The sequence below is a fragment of the Miniopterus natalensis genome, chromosome 12, assembly GCF_054644295.1.
Source record: "Miniopterus natalensis isolate mMinNat1 chromosome 12, mMinNat1.hap1, whole genome shotgun sequence".
NCBI lineage: Eukaryota > Metazoa > Chordata > Mammalia > Chiroptera > Miniopteridae > Miniopterus > Miniopterus natalensis.
Window position 1 is genome coordinate 73,837,699 of NC_142092.1, and position 23,480 is coordinate 73,861,178.

General features: G+C 58.5%; 3 protein-coding genes across 3 annotated transcripts in view; 2 read left to right on the forward strand and 1 right to left on the reverse strand.

Annotated features, from left to right (window-relative positions):
- Positions 1-1,790: 1,790 nt before the first annotated feature.
- On the forward strand, positions 1,791-9,831 carry DPH7 (diphthamide biosynthesis 7). Its single transcript, XM_087822573.1, has 10 exons — positions 1,791-1,826; positions 2,237-2,767; positions 3,346-3,479; positions 3,857-3,944; positions 5,595-5,689; positions 6,082-6,251; positions 6,946-7,015; positions 7,127-7,192; positions 7,362-7,534; positions 8,992-9,831. The coding sequence occupies exons 1-10, from the start codon at positions 1,791-1,793 to the stop codon at positions 9,432-9,434; spliced, it is 1,806 nt and encodes a 601-aa protein (XP_087678699.1). The 3' UTR covers positions 9,435-9,831.
- Positions 9,832-10,742: 911 nt separating this feature from the next.
- MRPL41 (mitochondrial ribosomal protein L41) lies at positions 10,743-11,505 on the reverse strand. The gene has a single exon (XM_087823259.1). The coding sequence runs from the start codon at positions 11,503-11,505 to the stop codon at positions 11,098-11,100; it is 408 nt and encodes a 135-aa protein (XP_087679385.1). The 3' UTR covers positions 10,743-11,097.
- Positions 11,506-12,514: 1,009 nt separating this feature from the next.
- The window catches only part of PNPLA7 (patatin like domain 7, lysophospholipase), a 29,827-nt gene continuing 18,861 nt past the window's right edge, over positions 12,515-23,480 (forward strand). Inside the window, 12 exon segments of the mRNA XM_087823080.1 lie at positions 12,515-13,031; positions 13,720-13,751; positions 15,232-15,306; positions 15,411-15,498; positions 15,778-15,857; positions 16,771-16,862; positions 16,969-17,109; positions 17,642-17,801; positions 19,778-19,858; positions 21,416-21,544; positions 21,923-22,003; positions 22,710-22,836. Coding sequence (XP_087679206.1) covers positions 13,722-13,751; positions 15,232-15,306; positions 15,411-15,498; positions 15,778-15,857; positions 16,771-16,862; positions 16,969-17,109; positions 17,642-17,801; positions 19,778-19,858; positions 21,416-21,544; positions 21,923-22,003; positions 22,710-22,836 — 1,084 coding nt within the window. The 5' untranslated portion in view covers positions 12,515-13,031; positions 13,720-13,721.

Here is a 23,480-nt window from a genome sequence, read left to right on the forward strand (position 1 = left end):
GGCCTCCTCCCTCCCTGGAGCCACGGGTGTCTGGGCGCTGGGTAGCCTCCGTGCATCCGGCAGTGCACTGCACAGCCACCCTGGCTGTCAGGCTGGCCCCAGCTACACTAGCAAGTGTGGGTCCTGCTACACTTGCCTTCTTGCAGCTCTTCTGCCATCTTCCAGGATGGCTGTGCATGCTCACTGCTCTCCCTGACTGGGACAGCCCCCTGGTGGCTTTTAGTCAGTGAGCCCAGTTTCCAGTAGCATCTTTTGCCTGCTTAGTGTCCTGGAGAACAACTTGGAAACAGGTGACGGCATAGGGAATAGGATGGCTCAGTCTTGACCCCGAAGGAGGGGTTTTCTGAGGGGGAGAGGAGTCCATATGCCCCCCCACACTTGTTTTTGCCGAGAAGCTCCCCTTTGCCGCTGCAGGTTGGGCGTGGCATATTTTCTAGGTCAGAGACAGTTTTGCTGCGTACAGGAGGTCTCCAGGTCCCTCCAGACCCTGGGCTAAGTGGTAACAAGCTCAGAGCTATTAGGGAAGGAGATATGTGTGATCCTGAGAGACAGTTGTCCCTATAGACATCTGGCTTGAACTCTCAGGACATGCCCAGGGCTGGGGTAACTCCTGCTTCCAGAGGCCAGCTCTGGCTGGGACAGTTGAGGCAGGAGCTTATTACAGGTGGTCTTCCAGGCATGGGCCCCGAGTGCTTGGCAATCTGCTTTCAAACAGGCGCCTGTGACAAGGAGGCACCAGGCTGCAGGCTGTGGCTTCTGTCCTTTGGGGAGTGGCCACGTTGGCGCTCCAGCCTATGTCCCCTGACCAGCACACGTCGTTCTGCAGTTGGCCATTCATCAGAAAATTACATTGGAAGGGAAACGTCCAGGGTCTCAGCTGACCTCCGTGCCATGCTGGGTCCTGACATTTGGTTGCTTTCTGCGGTGTCCCGTGGCTCTTCTGGGATAGCCTTGACCTGGGGATCGCTGCCTACTGTGGCTGACGGGAGCTGGAGCCACAGTAGGTGGCCGTCTCATATCTCATTGAGCTATGCCCACATGTCCAGTCTGGGCTGGAGCTGGGAATGTGGCCTTGGGTCTTGAGTTGACCCCTTTGCTCACGTTACCGCCACGACCCCTGGAGCGGACGCTGTTGTGAAGCTGCTGCTGGGTCCATAGGCTTTCTATCCGCTTGTGTCCCTGGTCCTCTCCCTGGTACCACTTGATCTCTGTAGCCATACATCTGAGAGCGTCTATGAGGTTCAACATTCAGAAGGTTCTATGGGGCTTGCTTCTAACCATTTGGGAGCGTGGCGTGTAGGCTACTGACCTGACCCTCCTCTGTACCAGGTACAGACTGAGTGGTTCGGCCGTTTCAGAATGACCAGCCCTTTCTGCTTGTCTATCTGAGCTGCCTGCTCACGTCTGTATTCATAGCGATATCCCAGCTTTGGAACTGCAGGCTGGATACCCAGGTGTCCACGTGGGCTTCAGTCTCCACACACCCGGGTTCCTGGAGCTGCTGTAACAAGTATTCTCAACTGGGTGGCTCAAAACAACAGTGGTGGTCTCGGTTCTGGAGGCCGGAAGGCTCGAGTGCAGGTGTTGGGCAGCCAAGCTCCCTGGGGCCTACGGGAAGGTGTGTCCCAGGCCTCCGGCCTCCGGCCGCCTCGGGCTTCTCCCCTCAGTAGCTGAATCCTACCGGCCGTCTTCACATTGTCCTCCCTCTGTGGGTCAGTGTCCCCGACAGTCCAAATCCCACTCATGAGGACAGCAGTCGCGGGCCCACCCCAAGACCTCATTTTACCTGGATGACCTCTGCCAAGACCCTGTCTCCAAAGGTCGCGGTCTGTTGTGCGGTGGGACTAGTCTCCCTTTGGGGACACAACGCAGCCCATAGCAGGTCCGCAGCTTGTCTGCCCCGCTCCTGCTGGGCGGGGGCGCGAATGTCCCTCCTCAGGGCGGCGCCTTGTCTCCCAAGTCGGATGGTGGCCGCGCTGGGTCCCTTCCCTGCGTCCCAAACCTAAGTGGCCAGGGGACCCCTGCCCCCACGGCCGCCGGCTCTTCCCCGCGTCCTCCCCTGCTGCCCCAGCAGGCGGCTCTGCGGGCACCGCGGCGCCCCGCGCCTCATGGGGGGCGTCGGGGAAGGAGGGGCGCGGGGCCCAGCCCCCGGCCCTGGGCCCTGCTCCCTGCACGGCCAGGCCCTCCGCAAGCCGCCGCGTCCCTGTCCGCTTTCCTCCTCCTCGCTCCGCCTTAGGGCCCAGCTGCCCGGCGCTTCCACGCGGGACACGCCGCTCTCGCCAAACCCTGCGTCTCGCTGCGGGGCCGGGGGCGGGCCCCGGCACGTGGGCCCGCGGAGGTCCGCCGGCCGGCAGGGGGCGCAGGAGCCCGGCCTGACGAGGGGCGGCCACGCGGCCGGAAGTCCCACCCCTGCGGCCGGAAGGGGCCGGAGGGCGGCGGCCGGAAGGGGAAGAGGTGCCTACGCGGGCCAGTGCGGTCCTTCCCGCGCCCCGGTTCCCGGCCTCGCTCTCGCCCCGGCCCCCGCCCCGCTCTCGCCCCGGCCCCGGCCCCGGCCCCGACTCCCGCTCGCACACTGGCCTCCGCACTGCACCTCCGCGCCCCGGTGGCCCCCGCGTCCACCGAAGGCTTGGCGACGCGCAGTCGCGTGCAGCTGCTGCAGACGGTGGACACGGAGTACACGGCGGACTCGGTGGAGTGGTGCCCGCTGGAGGGCTGCCGGCGCGTGCTGGCCTGCGGCACCTACCAGCTGCGGGAGCCCGAGAGCCAGGTGCGCGGCGCCCCGGTCCCGGGGAGGCGGGGAGGGCGAGAGGCGGCTCCGGAGAGGCAGAGCGGGCCCGAGGTCCAGCCCTCCCCGGTCTGCCGCCCGGGGCCGAAAGAAAAGGCTCCTGTGGAGTCACAGGAGGTGGAGAAGCGACGCTGGCCCGGGGACCGGGGTGTAGATCAGAAACGGGCATCTTGAAAGCAGAATGCCGTCTGTATGCAGCGTGGCTCCAGCCTATGAATGAAGTCTCTAGTACACAGTCAAGGGGTTGTGCTGGAGCTGCTCCTAATCCTGGGAGCAGGCGTGTGGGTCCAAACCCAGGCCCTTAGAACTCACTAGAGCACAGGCCTCGGCCACGACTGTCCCTGAGGGGCCCTAAGCACAGCTGGCCCCTGCTGGCCGGTTTAGAAGGAGTGCTCTGTGCTGGGCCAGCACACCTAGGGGAGACACTACTTCAGCTCAGAAAGTCGGGGGCTGCTCCCAGGCAGGATCCAGTCTCCACAGACCTATTTCCCTCGCTCCCTGTCCCACCTTCTGCATCTGTCAGTGTCAGTGTAATCTGGACACATCAGCATTTTTTATAGAGTGACCCGGCAGCTGCTGAGCCTCAGACCCGTCTAGGCCGCCTCTACCTGTACAGCTGCAGTGAGGACCTCTCTGCTTGCTCCCTGGCCGAGATCCAAAGAAGAGACACTTATGCCATCCTGGACATGAAATGGTACAAACTCTGATAACTCCACTTGTCTGGAATCTGTCACTTCGGCAGGGAGCCCAATGCCGGGCAGCATTCAACAAGATAGGGCCACCTCTGAGCTGTGGGTTCCTTCTTTCACCATCCTGCCCACCTGTGGGCACTGGCAGGATGATGTAGACTTGGGGTTCATTTCCTTTGTCAGTTTCCGCCCCAGAGTTAGTGTCGTTCTGAGAAGTGGTGCTAGTATTTGGATCTGTAAGCCAGGGAATCTTGTTGGAACAGGGTTGTAGGGCCCAAAACAGTGTAGGGGTTGAAATTTAAGTGGTAAGTTGCTGGGGTGCATAATGTCCTGTGTCTGGGTGTGCCCCATGTCCTGACTGGCATGTGGATTTCTCCTTCAGGTGCCATATCCCGGTGGCCGGCCATGCCCTCCTGGGTGTGGCAAATGCTGGCGGGTTCATAGAGCTGTTTCAGCTCGCGGGATGCAAGGTCAGTGACCAGCGGAGCTTTGTCAGGATTGTAGGGACCCACATGGAGAGGGTTTGGGAGGGAGGCTGATGCCAAGGTTTTCCTAGGGTAGTTTCTGTGCAGTGGTGGACTTTATCCTGCAACGTCCTAAGGTAGCACGCAGTCTATCTTATAATTTTTTTTTTTTTAATCCTCACCTGAGGTTATTTTTTCTATTGCTTTTCAGGAAGTGAGAGAGACACATCGATTGGTTGCCTCCCACACACGCCCCAACCAGGGCCCAGGATCAAGCTTGCAACTGGGGAACATATCCTTGGCCCGAATCGAACCTGGGACCCTTTAGTTCGCAGGCCTACACTCTAACCACTGAGCCAAACCGGCTAGGGTGCGTGTAGTCTATTTATTTTATTTTATTATTTTTAAATATGTCTATTGATTTCAGAGAGAGGAAGAGAGAGGGAGAGAGATATAGAAACATCAGTGATGAGAGAGTCACTGATCAGATGCCTCCTGCACGCCCCCTACTGCGGATTGAGCCCGAAACCAGGCATGTGTCCCGACTAGGAATTGAACCTCGATCTCCTGGATCATAGGTCTATGCTCAACCGCTGAGCCACACTGGCCAGGCCAGTCTATTTTAAATGATTGGGTTGTGCATCTAATTCCGAGAGGAGGTCACTTACGTGTCACCAGCAGAGGGGCTGAAGTGACAGACTGTTGGTTTAACCATTGATGGATCTGAAAGCTCTTCTCTGAGGAGAGCCCACATCAGCATTCTGGGCAAATGCTGCCGGGGCTGTGAACAGCAGCAACTTTACTACGTGGGAATGGCCCTCATCAGTGACAGTTAGGAGAACACATGGTTGCCACGGGAACTCCCAGGTGTCTGACAGCGGCCCTGTGCCATGTATCTATGTGTCTGTGCAGTGACAGCCCTGACCTGCAGGGAGGAAAGTGGAAGTCCACAGGGCCGTGCTGCCTTGGGGGGCACAGGTCTTGCTGTGAGGGGGTTGATACAGAGGCCCAGGGGTGCCGATTTGTGGCAGCTGAGGGCTTGTCTGGAAAGAGCCTTGCTTCACGCTGGCTGGGAGCAGCAGCCCTGACCTGGGAATGAGGGAGGAAATTCTGGGGAAGACTGTGGGCCCAAGACCAGGATCAAGGCAGGAGCTGTAAACCCAAGAGAACTCGCTGATAAAGCAACCTGCTAGGAGCCTGTGAGTGGAGCTAAGCAGGCTCCAGGTTGCTTAGGTAATAAAACTCACATGGATCATAGGAAAGAGAAATAGTGTTTTAATGGCCAGTCGTGGCTTCTTAAAGGGAAACCAGAGGAAAGTGTTCATTGTGTTCCTGGAGGCCTGCAGAGCTGGAGAGCAGTCACCAGGGTGCTTCCCGGCCCCGAGTAGGCTTGCAATAGCGTCGGGGGGCATGGACAGCAAGGGGTCTAAGAAGGAGAGATACTTGCTTCCCCCAAGGTCATGAGTGTGGGAAGTCCTCCTACATTTGTGTGAGCTCCTAGAGGGCACCAGCCGGTTCTGCAGTGTCCTCAGGGTCTCTGAGTGGTGACGTGTCATTTACCTGGGAGTAAATAAGGGAGTGACGGGCTGCCGGAGCTGGAGAGCTAATCCTCCCAGGGTCCTGAGCTTCCCATTGACGGCTGACCCCTCCCTCCAGGAGAGCACACACACCCTGCAGCCATTTGGCAGCTGTGCCCTGGACAAGCAGTGTCTGGCCTTATCCCTGGACTGGTCCACTGGGAAAGCTGGAAGGTGAGGACCACCGTCTTTGCTCTGATGACTCATTCCTACTTTCGTGCTGGAGAGAATTAGAGCCTCCTGAACTAGGCCTGACTGTGGCTCCCCAAACCTGGAAGTGTCGTACCAGCCCCCTCTGAAAGAGCAGAAATATCAGCCTTCTAGGTAAAAGGGGTGGTGTCTTCATCAGGAGAGGCTGACACTGATCTGTTTCAACAAGCTGAGTGGTAGCTCTGCTCTGTCCAATTCCTGAGCCTCCAGAAACGTGTCCACATACCAGGCCCATGGAGAGCCTCTCCCAGGACATGACTTGATACGGGTGTCACTGCTTGGGAACCAGAAGAGGGAGATGAATGGGTCTCTCAGTGAAGGTCATTGGGGTTTCTACGTTGGTCCCCTGTGTCTAGGGCCAGTGACCAGCCCTTGAAAATCATCAGCAGTGACTCCAAGGGGCAGCTGCACCTGCTGAAGGTGGACGCAGGGCCTGGGCTGCAGAGTGTGGCCACATGGCAGGCCCATCACTTTGAGGCCTGGATTGCGGCTTTCAATTACTGGCAGACAGAAGTCGTGTATTCAGGTCGGTGCTCCAGTGCCGGGTTAGTTCTCGAATTAGTTCTGTCTTGAGGCTCAGCTCATTGCAAGCAGGGGTGTCGTGGGGCAGTGAGTTAATAATTCAGGACCAGTTAGTTTATTCCACAAACGTTCAGTGAGCACCTAGTATGTGCCAAGCTCTGTTCTGGGTGATTGGGGCCCATCAGTGAACAAGGGACAAAATCCCTGCTGTCATTGAGCTCACATTGGGTGGGAGGAGCTAGACAGACGGTCCTGTCACAGAGCAAGATCATGGCAGGGGAGAGCCTGGAGTGGGAGTGAACCTGTCATGGCCAGAATGATGGGAGGGACTGTTAGAGCAGGAGAAGGTGACATTGGAGGTCCCAGTGCCGTGCAGGCACAGGGAGGACCTTGGCCTCTCCTCCATGTGTAACAGGAGCCACTGCAGGAGCACCGATGGCTGGGTCCTCGCTAGGAGCTTAGCCACGTGTGACCTGGGAGTTTGTCTTCCCTTTCATCCCTGCAGGTGCCCTCCTCAAGTCTAAAGACAACTCAGCGCAGGGGTGACTGTTCTGGGGGTGCCTCCCCTGGAGCTCTTAGGTCTGAAACCACCTGGGAAAAGTTGCCCAGGAACTTCCTCACAGACACAGTTCCCTCCCTAGGAAATGGCCACTTGCTGTTACAGTGCCACTGTCAGTGATCTTTCTCTTTCCACACAGGTGGGGACGACGGCCTGCTGAAGGGCTGGGATACCAGGACACTTGACACACCTGTGTTCTCTAGCAAGAGGTACGTCGTCAAGGGGCCAGCACTCGGCTGCAGCAGTGCCCCACCCCCACCCGTGGGCTTCCCGGAGAGCGGCCCTGCCCCACACTGCTGAGGCCCTGCCTCTGTTTACAGACACTGCATGGGTGTGTGCAGCATCCAGAGCAGCCCCCACCAGGACGGCATCCTGGCCACCGGGAGGTGAGGCCCCACGCGGTTCCCAGGGCCTTCCTAAACTTTCACTTCCTTTAGTTGGGCCACAAACCAGGGTTTAGGGACAGGGACAGGGGCTTTGTCCTGGAGAGGCGAGTGGAGCGGGTCTTCCGGGAGACGTTCCCTCCACCGGGGGGCCTGTGGTTGTTTGTTTTAGCTATGATGAGCATGTTCTGCTGTGGGACACTCGGAACATGGAACAGCCATTTGCGGACGTGCCCATGCAGGGCGGGGTGTGGAGGCTCAGGTGGCACCCCTTGCACAGCCACCTGCTCCTGGCAGCCTGCATGCAGGGCGGTTTCTGGATCCTCGACTGCAAGAAGGCAGTGGGTGAGTGGGGCCCGTGGCAGCTGACAGGGCGGGGCTCCAGTTTCCTGTCCTGCATATCCCCAGGTCCCCCAGGCTGTGCTGTGGTCCCCACCAGTGTCTCAGGTGCAAGCACTCTGCCCTCGAGCCCTGGTTCTTCCCTCACCAGCTGGTTGTTCTGGAACCTCCTGCACTGCAGGGACCTCTGACCCTGGCCGACCTCTGCCCTGGGAGACCTGTCACGTCCATAACCACCCTGGGCCACCTCTGCCTTGTTCTTCCTGCCAGGAGGCAGTGTGGTCTGCACGGTTGGTGTCCCAGACCCACTTCACCTCCCTCTTGCTTCCTGTCTCACACTTTGTGGGCGGAACCCAGCCCTGGGTCCACCAGCTCTGCTTTGCCTGATCCACAGGTGACCGCAGGACTGCCGTCACCCCGCAGGGTCTCGCTGAGGCTTGTGCTGCAGCAGGTCCGGGGATCGCCAGGCGAGCGCATTCTTTCTCTGGCCAGTACCTCTTCATGGTCAGGATGGTTCCCCGAGCTCTTGTCTTCTTGATTCCTCCCCCACCCCCATCCTCAGCTCAGCTCATGGATGAGCAGTGGTCACACGTGCTTTAACTGTGCACATCTCTAACCACGAGTGAAACTGAAGGTGGCTTCATGTTGCAGGCCTGCTTTTACATTTTTATTTCTGTGAATTATCTTTGCCTTTTGCCTGTTTTCCTCTCTGGTTTCTGGTCATTTTCCCCTTGGTTTTGTAGTTATCAGGTACTTGTGACTGTAGCCCTTTATCTCTGGTAACGTTTGAAAGTTTTGCTGTCTTGATTTTGTCTGTGGTGGTGTTTTCTCCTCCTGCAAAGGGGTTTTATTTGTTTCTAATAGAATTAAATTTATAGATGTTTTTCCATTGAGTCTGGATTTTGAGCCTTAGTTAAGAAGGCTCTTCCTTGCACACTCAGGTTATAAAGGAATCACCAGGTTTTTTTCTAGTGCTTAATATGGTTTCACTTTTGCAAAGTGAAAGCTCTGATCTGTGTTCTTACATGTGGTGCCTGTGGCTGTCCCAACACCATTTACTGAAGAGTCCGTCCACCCCTGGTGCAGGGGGACACCACTGGTCTTGCGTTGACTTTGCAGGTGTCCTGTCCTCGGTTCCTGTCCCCCTCTCATGCCCACGGCTCTCACGCAGGCATGGCGGTGTGTTTGTGCTTGTGCACACTGCCTCTCCGTTCATCTTCTCAGGGATCTCCAGGCTGTTCTTATATTTTGAACTTGAGTATCAACTTACTTTGCCTCGTAAAAAAAGCTTATTGGTGTTTTATGGGGATTGCATTAAATACAAACTAACTCTACAACAGACTTATTTATCATCTGGGGTTATATTATTCAAGAAAAGGGGCATGTTTCCACTTGTCCCAGTTGTTCCCAGTGACAGGACCAGCTCTGAGTAATGTTGTTTCCCATGTTCTATCTCACCCCAGAGGAGAAGCAGGACATGTGCACAGTCTCTGTGTCCCACAGGATGCCCAGCTCACTAGTGTATGGAGCCGACTGGTCTTGGCTCACCTGCCATCTCCCACAGACCCAGCAGTCGCTCTTTGTGGGGTCTGTTTCCTGCACCGACCCAGGATCCAGAGCAGGTGTGGAGGTTGCACCCCAGTCGCCAGGACCCCATTTAGCAGACGACAATGGCAAGGGTTATACCAAGGTCCTTAGTGGAAGTAGGGAAAGGACTTGCCAGCTGTCCACGGAGGTCACGAAGAACAGCAGCCAGCTATACTCCCCGGGGACTAAGGTCTGTGACAGTGGCCAGAATGTGGAAGCCACAGACGTTGCCATCAGCCTCCTGGCCACCTGCTCCTTTTACGACCACGCTCTTCACCTCTGGAAGTGGGGGAGAGCTGACCGCCATGTGAAGTCATAAAGACCACGTCTGTGAGTGAACTGCCTCAGACCAGCTCGCTGGGATTCCTACTAGTCTCTGAAGCTTCCAGTGTAGGGCTCAGTGCATCTTATGGACTCTACAGTGTAGATGGTCAGGAAAGCTATTGGTTCCTCTTAAGTAAACTGTATCCGCTGGGCCCTTCAAGTGGCGATTCTGGCAGGGAGGTGCTGGTGGGGGACCTCGCCCAGCCTTCAAACTTGTCTGTTTTATGTGGATTTGACTTTCAGTTCTCCACACTTACTTAAGCAATATTTGTTAACTGAATGAAGTTTTTTTAAAGCTGCTCCATGTCACCAGTTGTTATATATGAACTTTTAAAAAGATCACCTTCAGGCACGAGAAGTGCTTATATTCATATCCACTTGCTTTGCAGTAAGCAAAGGGTGTGTCCCTCGAGTTGCCTTAGCTAAGTGCCAGGGACTTGAAATGTGGTCAGTGTGAATGTCCTCCGTGTGGTGGGTTCCTCACACTTCCTTATGTGGCTTCAGTGAACTGAATGTTGCACTTGGGCTTGTGACCCCTGACTTTCAGGTTAACTGTTGTCTGTCATAGGCCACTGTTGAATTTATCAAGTCCTCAGCAGCACTGACGTGGGACAGGTGTCCCGAGTCAGAAACCTGCACTTCTGATTTATTTTCTGATGATGCAGTGTGGGGCAAGGTCGGTCAGAGTGTTACAAGAGATGACCCTACGCTGAAGGATCAGCTCCCAAGTAATGGCCCTTCATTTCAACACAGAAGTGCTGAGCCCTCCTTTAGAGTTTACCTTATTTAACTTAAGGGTCTGTTAAGCACTAAGCAGATGAGAGAATCCGAGGGACTGTCACTGCAACTGGCCGACGCAGAGGAACCACTGGAGGTTCCTGGAGACCCCCGAGTTCTGCCCCATCCGGTGCAGCCTCACCTTCGTTTTGCCCCGAGCCCTGCAGTCTTTCACCTGACACTCCTCCACCCCCGCCAGCAGGTTCTCTGGAACCTGCAGACACGCTCATGAGGTTCCCTGGATGAAGGACCTGGGGCATGGGGTGCTCACGGGGCGCAACCTGCCCTGCTCCCCAAAACCACAGGAAGGGGCTGAGACGCCGCCTGGGCACCACACCCTGACCTGCTGTGTCGCAACCTTCGTTTCACAAGGACCAGATGCGGACCACGCACTGCGGTAGCCACGGTCTTTAATAGGAGCCGGCTGGGGGCACCCGCGGTCTTAACAGGAGCTAGGTGGGGGCGCCGCGGTCTCTAACAGGAGCCAGGTGGGGGGGGCCCCAGTCTTCAACAGGAGCCAGGTGGGGGCGCCGCGGTCTCTAACAGGAGCCAGGTGGGGGCGCCGCGGTCTCTAACAGGAGCCAGGTGGGAGCGCCCCAGTCTCCAACAGGAGCCAGGTGGGGGCGCCATGGTCTTCAATAGGAGCCAGATGGGGGCGCCCCAGTCTCCAACAGGAGCCAAGTGGGGGCGCCGCGATCTCTAACAGGAGCCAAGTGGGGACGCCGCGGTCTTCAACAGGAGCCAGGTGGGGGCGCCGCGGTCTTCAATAGGAGCCGGCTGGGGGGCACCCGCGGTCTCTAACAGGAGCCAGGTGGGGGCGCTGCGGTCTCCAACAGGAGCCCGGCGGGCGGCAGAGACGCCCCGGGTCGCGGGCCCGGCCGCTAGCGCGGGAAGTTTTTGGGGTACAGCTGGAAGAGCTTGCCCTCCTGCGTGGGCTCGAAGCCGTACTTGTCCAGGCGCTCGGGGTCGAAGGCGCCGTCCCTGAGGTCCTGCTCCACGGCGGGCGCCACGGCTTCGCGGAAGAGCCGGCGCGCGGTGAGCGGCACGTCGGCACCCGCGGGCGCGCGGAAGCTCACGTAGGGCCTGAGGCGGAAGCCGGCGAGCGCGGGCACCACCAGCTCGGGCACCTGCTCCCGCACCTGCACGAACCGGCCGCCGCGCGCGCAGAAGCCGGTGCCCTTGGCGCCGCGGCTCTTGTAGAAGGAGCGCGGGCCGCGCTTGCTGGTCCAGCGGCTCATGCGGTCGGCGCCGCGCACCACGCAGCGAGCGGCCGCGCCCAGGAGCCCCATCCCGCCGCCGCCGCCTCGCGCGCCCCGGCCCTGCGGCCCCGCTTCCGGCGCCCCGCTTCCGGCGCCTCGGCGGCTTCCGGCCCCGCCCCCGCGCCGCAGCAACGGCCGCTCCGATTGGCTGCGCTGCGCCCAATGGGCCGCCGCGGCCCTGCAGGGGGGCGGGCCCGGAGGCGGCCGGGCCAATGCGCGCGGGGGTCCGGCGCGGTGCGGGCGTCGGGAGCGCGGGCTCGGTGAGTCGCCGCCGCGCGCGCGGAGCTGCGGAGGGCGCGCGGCCCGTGGTGGGGGGGGCCGGCGGCTCCCGGCTCGCGCGACGCGCCGGCCGCTGGGGAGCCGCAGCCCGCTCCTCCCGGGCCCCCGCCAACCGTGCCGCCCGACGCCCCCAAACTCGGTGCCCCGTGACCCCGACACCCCCTAACCCTGTGCGCCTGCGACACCAGCGCCCTTAACACCCGCGTTCCTCTAGCAGTGAAGCCCCGCCCGACGCCCCCAAACTCGGTCCCCGTGACTCCGACACCCCTAACCCTGTGCGCCTGCAACACCAGCGCCCGTTCCCGGCGCCCCTCTAACACCAGGGTCCCCGTAACGCCGACTTCCCCCCACTGTGGCCCCTGAACCCCGAATCCCCGGTAACACCGAGGCTCCTGTACCCTGACGCCCCGTAACCCCCGATGCCCCTAACTGACAGCCCTCCTAATCCTGATGCCCTCACAGCCCGCTGGCCCCCTAAATCTGGCACCTGGTAGGTGATCCTCCTGTTCCCGGACCTCCATGGCCGCCCCAGACACCCCTAATACGACACCCCGACCCTGGACACCCGGTAACCCTGACATGCCCCCCAGCCCAGCCCTGATGCCAGGGCCCTCGGCTCTGTGCTGGGTCCCCCTCCCTCTGGCCCAGGCCCCCAGGGTACAGAAGCTATAGCAGGTGCTGGGTGGGGACCTGTGCCCCACGCGAGCGGGGCGTGGGGAGCTGGCCTGCTTAGGGCAGTAGCATGGCACAGAGCCGGGGTCCAGCCCCCGGCCCTCGAGGACACTCAGCTAAGAGGCGTCCCCACTGTGGGGTGCGGAGGACCCGGGATGTTGACCTGCGAGCACATGCACCTGCCTCCACACCTGCCTTCTCCCTCCCTTCCCTGGGTGGGATTTTGGAAGAGAGAAACCCTCCCTTGCGGCCACTTTCCTAAAGGGCCTGGGAGCTGCAGGGTGAAGGCCCGAGACCCGGCCAGGGGAGCAGGGCTGGTCCCCAAGTCCATCATTCCTGGACCGAGCACACCCACTTCAGGGCTCAGCCACACTGGTGGGGAGACCCCAGGCACGGGCCACGGGGGAGGGTGTGCCCCAGCCGCCCGGCCGCGCTCAGGCCTGTGCCCAGCACCGGAGCTGCCCTCGGCACTAGGCCTTGGCCCAGCTGCTCGCTGCCCTTGACTGGCTGGGCCAGGAGCGGGGACTTGGCTGCGGTCCTGGGCACCGGGGTGGCCACGTGAGGGCTGTTTACGGAGAGGGAAGCGGCTCTGGTGCCTCTGAAAGGTAACGCCTCTTCACGGAGGTGTTTCTCCTTTGGGTTTTTCTGTCAATGTAAACATAATTTAAGTTTTTAAAAAAATACTTTTTTATTGCCCTGGCCAGTTTGGCTCAGTGGTTAGAGCATCAGCCCTTGGACAGAAGGGCGGCGGGTTCTATTCCTGGTCAAGGGCATGTACTTTGGTTGCAGGTTCGATTCCCTGCCCCAGTCCCTCGTTGGGCATGTATGAGAGACAACCAATTGATGTTTCTCTCTCTGTGTCTCTCTCTGCCTTCCACTCTGTCTAAAAAGAATCAATGGAAAAAATATTCTCAGGTGACAAAAAAAAGAAATTTAAAAATACATGTTTTTATTGATTTTTTTAATATAAATATATTTATATTGATTTCAGAGAGAGAGAAACATCAGTGATGAGAGAGGGTCATTGATGGGCTGCCCCCTGCATGCCCCCTGCTGGGGATCGAGCCCAGGACCCAGGCATGTGCCCTGACCACCAGGAATAGAAGTGATGACCTTTTGGTACATGGGGCAACGGTCAACCAACCGAGCCTCTCCGGCCAGGGTTGAAAACAATTTAACGTGGAGAGGAACCCAGGGGAAGGCTGGAGGCGTCGCTCGCCTGCGTGACTGAGTTGTTAGTCCTGGTTCAAACCCGTCTTTCATTCTTTTCACCTGGACTTGTTTCCTTTTTAGCCATGGAGCAGGAGGAAGACGCCGGCCCCGAGGTATGGAGCTCGAGGGACCCAGATGAATTGACGGAGCCTCAGTGTTCCCAGTTGGGGGTGTTTCTGGAGCAGGAGAAAGGGCCCATGCAGCATCTGGCCAGCTCCCTTGAGCCTGCTGAGTGAGGGAGTAGCCCTGTGTGTCCCTCCCCTGGGGTCCATTCCTTGCCTTAGAGCCACAATGAGAAGCTGGGAAGTCTGAAATGCCCAACGGTGGAGACTGTGCACATAGGCTGTGCTTCACCGTGGGACCCTGGCCTTGACAGTCCTGCCGGGCTGGGAGTGCACGGTGTGGTCGTGGGCCCGAGCACTCAGTCTGGGCCAGGAGGGGCTGGGGCCTCTGCCTGGGAGCAGCAAGCCCCCCTGCTTCCCTTTGTCTCCTGAACCGAGTGCAGAGATTGAGTTTCTGGACACTTACCTCTTGCCCGGACGCAGCACTCAGCTCTTGAGTGCTCAGTTCCCTTCCATTCCTGTGGTTTTCTGGCACCGATGCTGCGTCTGATTCTGGCTCTCTGGAGGGTCAGGCAGCCAGCTGCTTCAGGCCTGGGGCTTGTGCAGAACCTGAAAGAGTGAACAGGCACCCCGGCCCCATCTTGTTCCTGGCTGCCTGGGGAGAGGCCTGTGGACAGGGAGGGGGCGGGGATCGGGGCCCAGCTTGTTTGCTGGTCTCCTTTCCCTCTTGTTCTCTGGGCATTGGGCAGCATCCTCCACGCAGGTGGCCCCAGCCTCTGCTCACTCACCACCGGGGCTCAGTTCTCCTCCCTCCCCTTCCCCCTCCCCCCGGCCTGGACCCTGAAGCTAGGTTGGCTCTTTCCCTGGGGCAGTGGGTAGCAGGCTCACAGCCGCTCTCTGCCAAGAGCTGGAATGTAATGTCTCCAAGTCCAGGTGGGTCCTTGGCATTTCTTTCATTTAAAAAAAAAAAAAAAATGTTTTTATTGATTTCAGAGACAGGAAGGGAGAGAGAGAAAGAGAAACATCAATGATGTGAGAGTCTCGTTGATGGGCTGCCTCCTGCACGCCCCCTGCTGGGGACGGAGGAGCGTGCATCCCGGGCATGTGCCCTGACCTGGGATGGAACTGAGATCTCCTGGATCCTAGGTGGATGCTCAGCCTCTGAGTCATGTCAGCCAGGCCTTCCTTGGGTTTCTCAGCACCTCTGGGGCTTAGGCTTCTGTGTGCCCTGGGGTCAGCAACTCGAGGCCCTGTTGGTGACCAGAGGGCACTGAGAGTTGGCCTCTGCACCCCCTGTGGCCAGCTGGGCCTTTTCCTTCTGACTCACATCCTGAGTGCTTAGGATTCGGGTGCATTAATGACACGTGGAGCCAGGCTGCTGGCCCTGCCCTGCTGTCCCAAGGGTGGCCGTGGATACAGGTCTCTCTGCTCCTGAGCGTGTGGGCTGAGGAGACCTCTGCTCTCCCGTGGTCTCCTCCCTGACCCTGCGCCTCTTCTCACTGCCCTTCCTGACCATGATGCTCTCCTCCAGGCCGGCGTCTGTCTGAGTATCGCCCTGCACTCCTGGTGGCTGCAGGTGATGGAGCAGCATTCACAGTCCACCATGGTAACCAGCCCACCCCTGGGCCCCTTCGTGCCCAGCCTGTGGTTGGGTGGGGCGGGGCTCCTTGCAGCCTTTCTGACGGGTGCTCTGTCTGCCACCTCACCCAGCTGACGGGGATGGCAATTGGAGCCCTCCTGGCCCTGGCCCTCGTTGGTATCACCGTCTTTTTCGTGTACAGGAGGATTAACCGACTCCGTGAGTACATTGCTTCAGATGCTAGCTCTAGGGGGAGGGAATGAGGGCTCGAAGGGGACTGGGAGGTCTGGGTGACTTGCCTGGTGTTGCGAGCTCCTGGGGCAGCCATTAGGGCCCCTGGTGGGTTTTGTTGGAGATGCTGGGTCTGCCCAAGCTTCCTCGGCTTCCTGGGTCCCCACGGTGGGTGTGTCACAGCCCCTGACAGGAAGCTGCCTCCCTCCTGCCCCTGTGCCAAGTGACGGAGTGGCCAGGCTCAGGTGGCTGCTCTGCTCCCTGCAGGACAGGTGCCGCCCACCCCTCAGTACAGGTTCCGGAAGAGAGACAAGGTGATGTTCTACGGCCGGAAGATCATGAGGAAGGTAACCTGGCTGTGGGCCTTCACCTTCGCCCCGACTCCCACTGGCCAGGGACAGCTCTGTGCCTGTGGCCGCTGTGGAACTCAGGGAGGCCTGGGTGGGGCCTGGGTCTTGTGCTCTGGCCGGTGTCAGGTGCTGGGGACGGGGGATAGGCTGGGGCTGCTCACGGGCAGTGGTGGCCACTCAGAGCCTGGACACTGCAGGGCCTGGAGTGTGGGGACAGTGTGGGGCTGCCTCACAGCCCAGTGCAGGGCCACAGGAATGACCCCCAGCAGGGTGAAGGAGCTGGTGCATGTTGGGTGGGGGCCGTCCACCTGTGGTTCCGCTGAGGATTGCGCAGTGGCCAGCTGATCCCAGGTTGAGGACAGGAATGTGGTCCATGGTATGGGGACACCTGGGAGGGAAGTGGGAGTCGTGACCACAGCGCAGCTGACACCCAGGGGTGGACACACCTCCCATGGAGAGCAGAGGGACAGCAACGGGGTGGGGACTGTCAGGGGGCCCACCAGCGTCCAGGGTAGGAACCAGGCACTCCGCCCCCACCACACTGCTGCCCACCTGCCTGGGACAGTCGAATTGGCCTCGACGGGGAAGGGGCGAAGAGCTCTCCAGACCCAGACGATTGTGCAGAGCCAGGGTTGGAAGGGGAAGGGAGGCAGCAGGGCCAGGCAGGCGGGCTTTAGAGGGCTGTGGGGAGAGGTGGTCACACGGCTGCCGGGAGGTGGAGCAGCAGCATCCTTGCAGGTGGAGGGGCCTGGGAGCTCTGGGAGCAGGTGCTGGAGGTATGGGGATGGGCCATGTATGGATCATTGTCAGCAGCACGCAGGCTGGTTCCCCACGTCCTGGGCCGGCTGAGGGCAGGCTGGGTCTGGCCTGTCTGAGGGTGGTGACTCAGCCTCTCCCTTTCCCTCTGCAGGTGACCGCGCTCCCCCATACACTCGTGGGGAGCACAGCCGCCCCCCGGCAGCGAGTGAGGAAGAGAGCCAAGGTGCTGTCTCTGGCTAAGAGGTACAGGGGTCACCCTCAGACCCTGCCCTGGCCCAGCCCCCCAGCGGGCACCGCTGAGCTCCCAGCCACGGGGCTCTGCTCCAGGGCCCGGATCTCTGCTTTGCAGGATCCTGCGTTTCAAGAAGGAATACCCTACCCTGCAGCCGAAGGAACCCCCGCCCTCCCTGCTGGAGGCCGACCTCACGGAGTTCGACGTGAAGAACTCTCAGCTGCCGTTGGAGGTTCTGTACATGCTGAAAAACGTTCGGTAAGGGAGGCCGGGCACAGCGCCACGCTTGCTGGGGACCACCGCAGCCCGGCGTCCGGGGAGTATGCCCCATGGCCCCGATGGGCTGACGGTCAGCAAAGCTGCTCTCCTGCCGCCTCTGCCCCTGCAGTCGGAGGGGCCTCCTCACCAGTTCTTTGCTCATCAGCGTTTTCACCCCCGGGAGGGAACTCCGAGCCAGTGTGGGAAGCGTGTGGCTGGACCGAAAGTCACAAGCCTGGGTCCCCTCCACCTCTCCCTAGAAACCCCCTTCCCCTCTTTCGAGCCCATTTCACTGTCCCAGGGGGGGTACTTCTCCACCTGGCCACACATCCAGTTCAGGTGCATAGTCACAACTCCAGAGTTGTTTGAGCTGAAGACAGCTTATGGCGATTCCCAAAGTTTAAGCTTCTGTCCTGATGGTGACTCCAGGCCACAGCCCTGGGAGCCAGCTCTCTGGACCCCTGCCAGCCTCTTCCCAAGGCTGTCCAGCCATCCCTTGTTCCTGGAAGGTCCCACACTTTGGTTCTTGCAGGGTCCTGGGCCACTTTGAGAAGCCATTGTTCCTGGAACTCTGCAAACACATGGTCTTCATGCAGTTGCTCGAAGGGGAGCATGTCTTCCGCCCGGGGGAGCCGGACACCAGCATCTATGTGGTACAGGATGGGCGGCTGGAGGTCTGCATCCAAGACGGGGTAAGAGTGCCTGTGTCGGCCAGGGCGGGGCCCGGGGGACACGGAGCAAGGTGGAGGGTGTGTGTCTGTTGTGTTTTTACTACAGGTCTGCCCTCTTAAATTTTTATCAGTTTTTTTATTGGGAAGTTAGTGCAAAGTTTTAAGTTTCAGTTCTCGGAAGAGAAAGGCACATTTTGACCCCAACACTGGGATGCAGCTCTTCTTCAGATGCTGGCGGGTGTCTCACTCACACGTGTGTGTTTCCTTGAGTGGGCTCAGTGGCATTTAGTGGTTATCTCAGTGTTTCACCTGATCTGTTCTAGACATTTTGAAATGTCCTCCCACTTCCTCACAACACCGCTCACGGTGGGTATTGATCTGCCTCGGTCAGTTGTATCCTGGCTTTATTTTCAGGTTTCAGGTTATAATTTTAACTCTAAGGAAGGAAGGAAGGTCTTAATTCACATGGAAGGTAAACACTTGCTTCCTGCCTCTGTCAGGTTATACTCTTTAGTCACAGTTGCCAGGGGTGACCTCAAGGCCAGGCGGGCATGGGGTTCATTTGCCCTGTGGTGTGACCCGCGCTTCCCACTGCTTGTTGCTGGTTGTTTTTCTTTTTTAAATATTTTATTTCAGAGAGAAAAGGAGAAGAGAGAGATAGAAACATCAATGATAAGTCATTGGTCTGCTGCCTCCTGCACGCCCCCTACTGGGGATCAACCCCGCAACATGGGCATGTGCCCTGACTGGGAATCAAACCAGTGACCTCCTGGTTCATAGGTCCACACTCAACCATTGAGACGTGCCGGCCGGGCTGCTTGTCACTGTTTAAAGCTGCCACCTTAGCAAACCTCGACTGCACGAGGTCACTCCCCAACCTTATAGAAGTTACCACCTGCCAGCCCTGGGGCTGGGCCCCGACCCGGATGGTTCCTCCACACCTTGCGCCTCCAGAGTTTTTCCTTGTGTAGCTTTGTCTGCCACTGGACTTGGTGGGTAATCAGAAGGGACATGGCCTACGTCCAGGTCCTATGATGGTGGTCCCGTAAGATTGTAAAGGATCTAGAAAACTATTGCCCAGTGACATCATAGCTGTGGTGATGTCAGACGTAGGAGGTTACTTACCGTAACTTCCTTACTGTATAAAGTTGCAGAGTTTACAGCATTAAAAGGTTTATACTGTAAAGATGTTACAGTGAGCCAAGGTTACTTTATTATTGAAGGAAGAAACGTCTTTTTATGAACTGAGTGTAGCCTAAGTGGGGTGTTTAGGGTGTCCAGTTGTGCTAGGTCATGTCTTCATATCACCCACCTTCAGTCCTACTCCCCACAGCAGCTCCCAGTGCCCTGGACAGCTCACCCGCTGTTTTCTGTTACATAGTATCATTGCTGTATCTTTCCTATGTTTAGGCACAAATACTTACTACTGTGTTCCAGTGTCCTCTGGACTCGCTACAGTTAACTTTTTGTCCAGGCTGGTGGCCCAGGAGCACTGGCTGCACCGTGCAGCCCAGGTGTGCAGCGGGCTCCACCACCAAGGTGTGTGTACCTGCCCCTGTGATGGTCACACAGCCGCAAAATCACCCAGAGACGAATTTCTCAGGACGTGTCCTCGTCGTTCAGCGTGTGGTTTTCTTTCTCTTTTAACCCAGTGGAAAAATGTATCAAAATGTCATTGTTTATACTGACAGTACGTCAACGTGGTCCTCACAGCCTCTGGTTGGGCAGCAGGCTCCCTGAGGTTTAGTGGAGTCCAGACTCTGTCCTCGGACAGGGACAGGCCCTTTGGTTGGACGTCATGCCACTGGCTGGGTGTCCTCCTCTCATTTGTCCTCATGCTTTCTGTCCTCTGCTTTCGAGGCCATCACCTCCAGTCCTTGCACACCAGCCAGGGCATGGCCTCTGCCGCTCCAGATGGGCAGTGGAGGCTGGTTTGCTCAGTTGGCCAGGGCCAAGCCCCTGCTAGTGGACCACTATGCTCTGCTCCCCATATGCAGGACGGCACTGAGGTGACAGTCAAAGAGGTTCTGGCCGGGGACAGCGTGCACAGTCTGCTCAGCATCCTGGACGTCATCACTGTGAGTGCCCCGCCCCCACCCAGATCCCCCCACAGTCACCGGGACACCAAGGCCAGCAGTCCACGGGGGGGGGAGGGGTCTAGGAGGAGTGGGACCCCAGGTTGTGTGTAAGGGAGCAACTCTGAGTGTTTAAGCAAAGTTGGGCACTTGCTCGCAGGTCTGGGCTGTTTCTTAAACAATTGGGTTTGGACTGAGTCGCGCTCACGGTCCAGGATTCAGAAAGCTCAGAGTGTCACAGGGACCCTCTCGGGGGCTTCTGTGCTGATGGTACCTTTGCTGTCCCCGGTCTTTGCTGTTCACTGTCTCAGTGAGTGACCTTGTGTGGACATCGTTTCAAGTGTTTGAGGTCCAGTCTGTAGGACAGTCCCTAGGAGAAACTCACTGGATCCCCAGCGTGCACCCCCTCACAGAGGCTGGACCCCCAGTCACCCTCACCCCACCAGGCAGTGAACCATCTGAAATGTGACTTTTGCCAGTGTAGTCGACAATACAGCATCTCATGTTACCTTGTGGATTTTACACTTTTTATTATGGGACATTTTAAACATTCACCAGCCAACAGATAGAACAGCCAGCCTGTGTGCCCGTCACCAGCTGCAGTCTCAGCTCAGCACCTCGCTCCCCCCACCCCCCAACCCCCACCCCCCACGAGGGTTTTCTTCCGAGTAAAACCCACAACCATAAACCAGATTTGCGTGCACGCCAGCCAGGTTCCATCAGCACACAGGCCTGTGCGACTGAGCGGGTGCATTTGATTTAAGCTTATCCTTGGAAGTTGCACCTTTTTACTTTTGGTTAAACCTCACCAGGAGATATTTCTTGGTGTTGATTTTTAGAGAGAGTGGAAGAGAGGGAGGGAGGGGGGAAACATCAGTTGGTTGTCTCCCGCACTCGCCCCAACTGTGCAAGTGGGTTGTGCATTTGGGTCCCTGAGCCTCTCACTGGCGGGATGCCAAGGGGCGCAGCCCCTGTGGAGACGGCTGGTAGGTGCCCAGCAAGAGCAACACGGGCTCACACGCCCTGTGTGGGGGTGTCTGCAGCAACTTTATGCATAATTCCCCACACTGGGAGCGCGTGTCCTTCACCCTGTGGACAAGGACACCGCTGTGCCTGCATCAGCCACTCTCTGGGCTGAATCCTGAGTGCGTGACGTGTCTCAGGTGTGTCGTCACAGTGACAGGAGCCAGGCCCTGTGTGATTCCGTCTGTGTGACATTTTGACAGAGGCAAAACCATCCGGACAGGAGAGAGCTGGGTTGTTGCTGGGAACCAGTGGTGGGAGGAGAGGGTGGTGACAGGACCCAGCTGTGCACCAGAGAGGGCAGAGGTCCCTGCATGGGGACCACACCTGGCCTTGGGGCAGGCAGCCTCCCTGAGCTGAGCCTCTCCCTCGGTGCTCACTGGGTGGGGCTCCACCTGGGGGTCACCTGGCTCCAGGTGGCCTCGAGGGAGGCCCGCTCGGGCTGGGGTGTCATTCACCGTGTTGCAGGGTGGGGACTGGAGAGCCGGCTCCGAGCGCTCAGGCAGCTGAGGGCCCATGAAGCGCTTGTCATTGCAGGGCCACACCGCACCCTACAAGACTGTGTCTGCCCGTGCCGCCTCCCCGTCCACCGTCCTCAGGCTTCCAGCTGTGGCCTTCCAAGGAGTGTTTGAGAAGTATCCCGAGACCCTAGTCAGGGTGGTGCAGGTGGGTGCTTCCCTGGCCGCCTTCCCTGTTGTGGCATCCCTGTGCGCACCCGACCACATGGGCAGCTTGGACCACTGGCCCTGCAGGCTCCAGGCGGGTGCAGGAAAGACTAAGGGACGTTTTAGAAACCTTGTCGTTTATATTCTGTAATAAAGATTAATGTTCATAACCTCAGAGTGTTCTTCAGGTCTGCCGCTACCCCCAAAAGCTGTTTTAGTCTTAAACTTCTTGTTTGAAGTAATTTTAGATTTACAGGAAACTTACAGAAATAACGCGCCGAGCTGGCATCTTAAGTGATCGTGGTGATTGTCAAACCTGGGGGGTTTCAGGCCCACGAGGCCCACGTGGCTCACGGCCTGGCGGCTCCTGTTGCCCCAGATCATCATGGTGCGGCTGCAGAGGGTCACCTTCCTGGCTCTGCACAACTACCTGGGCCTGACCACCGAGCTCTTCAACCCCGTAAGTGCTGCTGGGGGTGGCGACGGATGGGCCGTGGTCAGCAGGTTGGGAGGCGGGCTCCTGCTCGATGCCAGAGTTCTTCTTTCCTGGACGCTTGCTGCCCATCTGCCAGTGGCTGTCCTGCCCTGTGGTTCCCTTGCAGCAGAGTCTCGAGTGTGGTCTGAACTCAGCTCCTTTGGTCACCTCTTTTCCCTGGGGTCCCTTGACCCTCCTTCCTGTCAGGGCTGGGTGGGGTCAAGGAGGTGGCTGTGAGGTGGGATAAGCTCCCTCCCACCCCCCAGAGCCCTTGGGAGAAGGAGGTGGGACAGTTGTGACCTGCTGTGTCCTGCAAGCCAGGTGCTGGTCGGGGGCGCCAGTTGGAGCCCCCCGGGGTCCCTCAGCCCCCGAGTGCTGTCTCTCCTAGTACCTTCCCCAGACTTGGTGCCATCCTGGCTTCCTCACCATCCTTGTGGGTATCTTAGGGCAAGTCCTTTCCTCTCTACAATATTTCCCATTTTAATGAGGAGTATTATGGTTTCTCACAGTTTTGACTGTAATTTAAATTTTCCGGGTCTCATCACCTTGAACAAACCAGTTCTCCTTTTACCGAACTGGTAAAACGCCGACCCTGGCCCCCCCCCCCCCCCCGCAATGTGTCTGTTCCTCACGGGTACGTGTTCGTCCGGGAGCCTCGGATGCTCAGGGCAGCACCTTTCTCACGCCCCAGGAGAGCCAGGCCATCCCCCTTGTGTCTGTAGCCAGCGTGGCCGCTGCAAAGGTTAAGAGGCAGATGTCCAGTGGCCCCGAGGAGCGGCTGGAGCGGTCCCTGCGGCCCCAGGAGTCCTGCGACCCAGGTACTTACCTCCCTCCCGAGTCCAGGCCTCCTTTCCCCACGCTGGCCTCTGGTCGCACCCTGTCTCTGCTGAGGGACTTGTCCCCAGGGAGAAGGTGTTTGGGGAGTAGGTTCTGAGTTTTGTGCTCTGACCATGCTGCTCTGAGATCTAAAGAGGGGCCTTGATTTGGGGAAAGAAACTGACCACTAAGGTTCCTTGGCCAGGAGCCCCCTCCAGGTGATGTGGAACATGCAGTCACACTAACTCTTTTTGTTTTGTTATTTTTTAATATATATTTGTTGATTTCAGAGAGAGGAAGGGAGAGAGAAACATCAATGATGGGAGTCATTGATTAGCTGCCTCTGGCACACCCCTAACTGGTGATCGAGCCCACGACCTGGGCATGTGCCCTGACCAGGAATCTAACCGTGATCTCCTGGATCCTAGGTCGATGCTCAACCACTGAGCCATGCCGGCCGGGCCACACTAACATGTTTAATACAAGTGGCTGATGATATGGAAATTCAGTGAAGCCGTGTTGCTCAGGGTCCTTCCTGGAAAGTTGTGTGGGTTCACTCACCTGAGGGGCCAGTGGCTGCTGAGGCTGGCCAGGCTCATCCAGGTGTGCCCAGGGGGCTCCCTCGAATGGGAGTCGCACTGAGAAG

What these genes read in the sequence shown, in the direction of transcription:
- MRPL41 (XM_087823259.1), bottom strand. Translation starts at nt 11,505, where the DNA reads ATGGGGCTCCTGGGCGCGGCCGCTCGCTGCGTGGTGCGCGGCGCCGAC.
- DPH7 (XM_087822573.1), top strand. Translation starts at nt 1,791, where the DNA reads ATGACCTCTGCCAAGACCCTGTCTCCAAAGGTCGCG. An exon ending in CCCTGTCTCCAAAGGTCGCG is followed by an intron (nt 1,827 to 2,236) that starts GTCTGTTGTGCG and finishes GCTCCGCCTTAG; the next exon opens with GGCCCAGCTGCCCGGCGCTT. An exon ending in TCCACTGGGAAAGCTGGAAG is followed by an intron (nt 5,690 to 6,081) that starts GTGAGGACCACC and finishes CCCTGTGTCTAG; the next exon opens with GGCCAGTGACCAGCCCTTGA.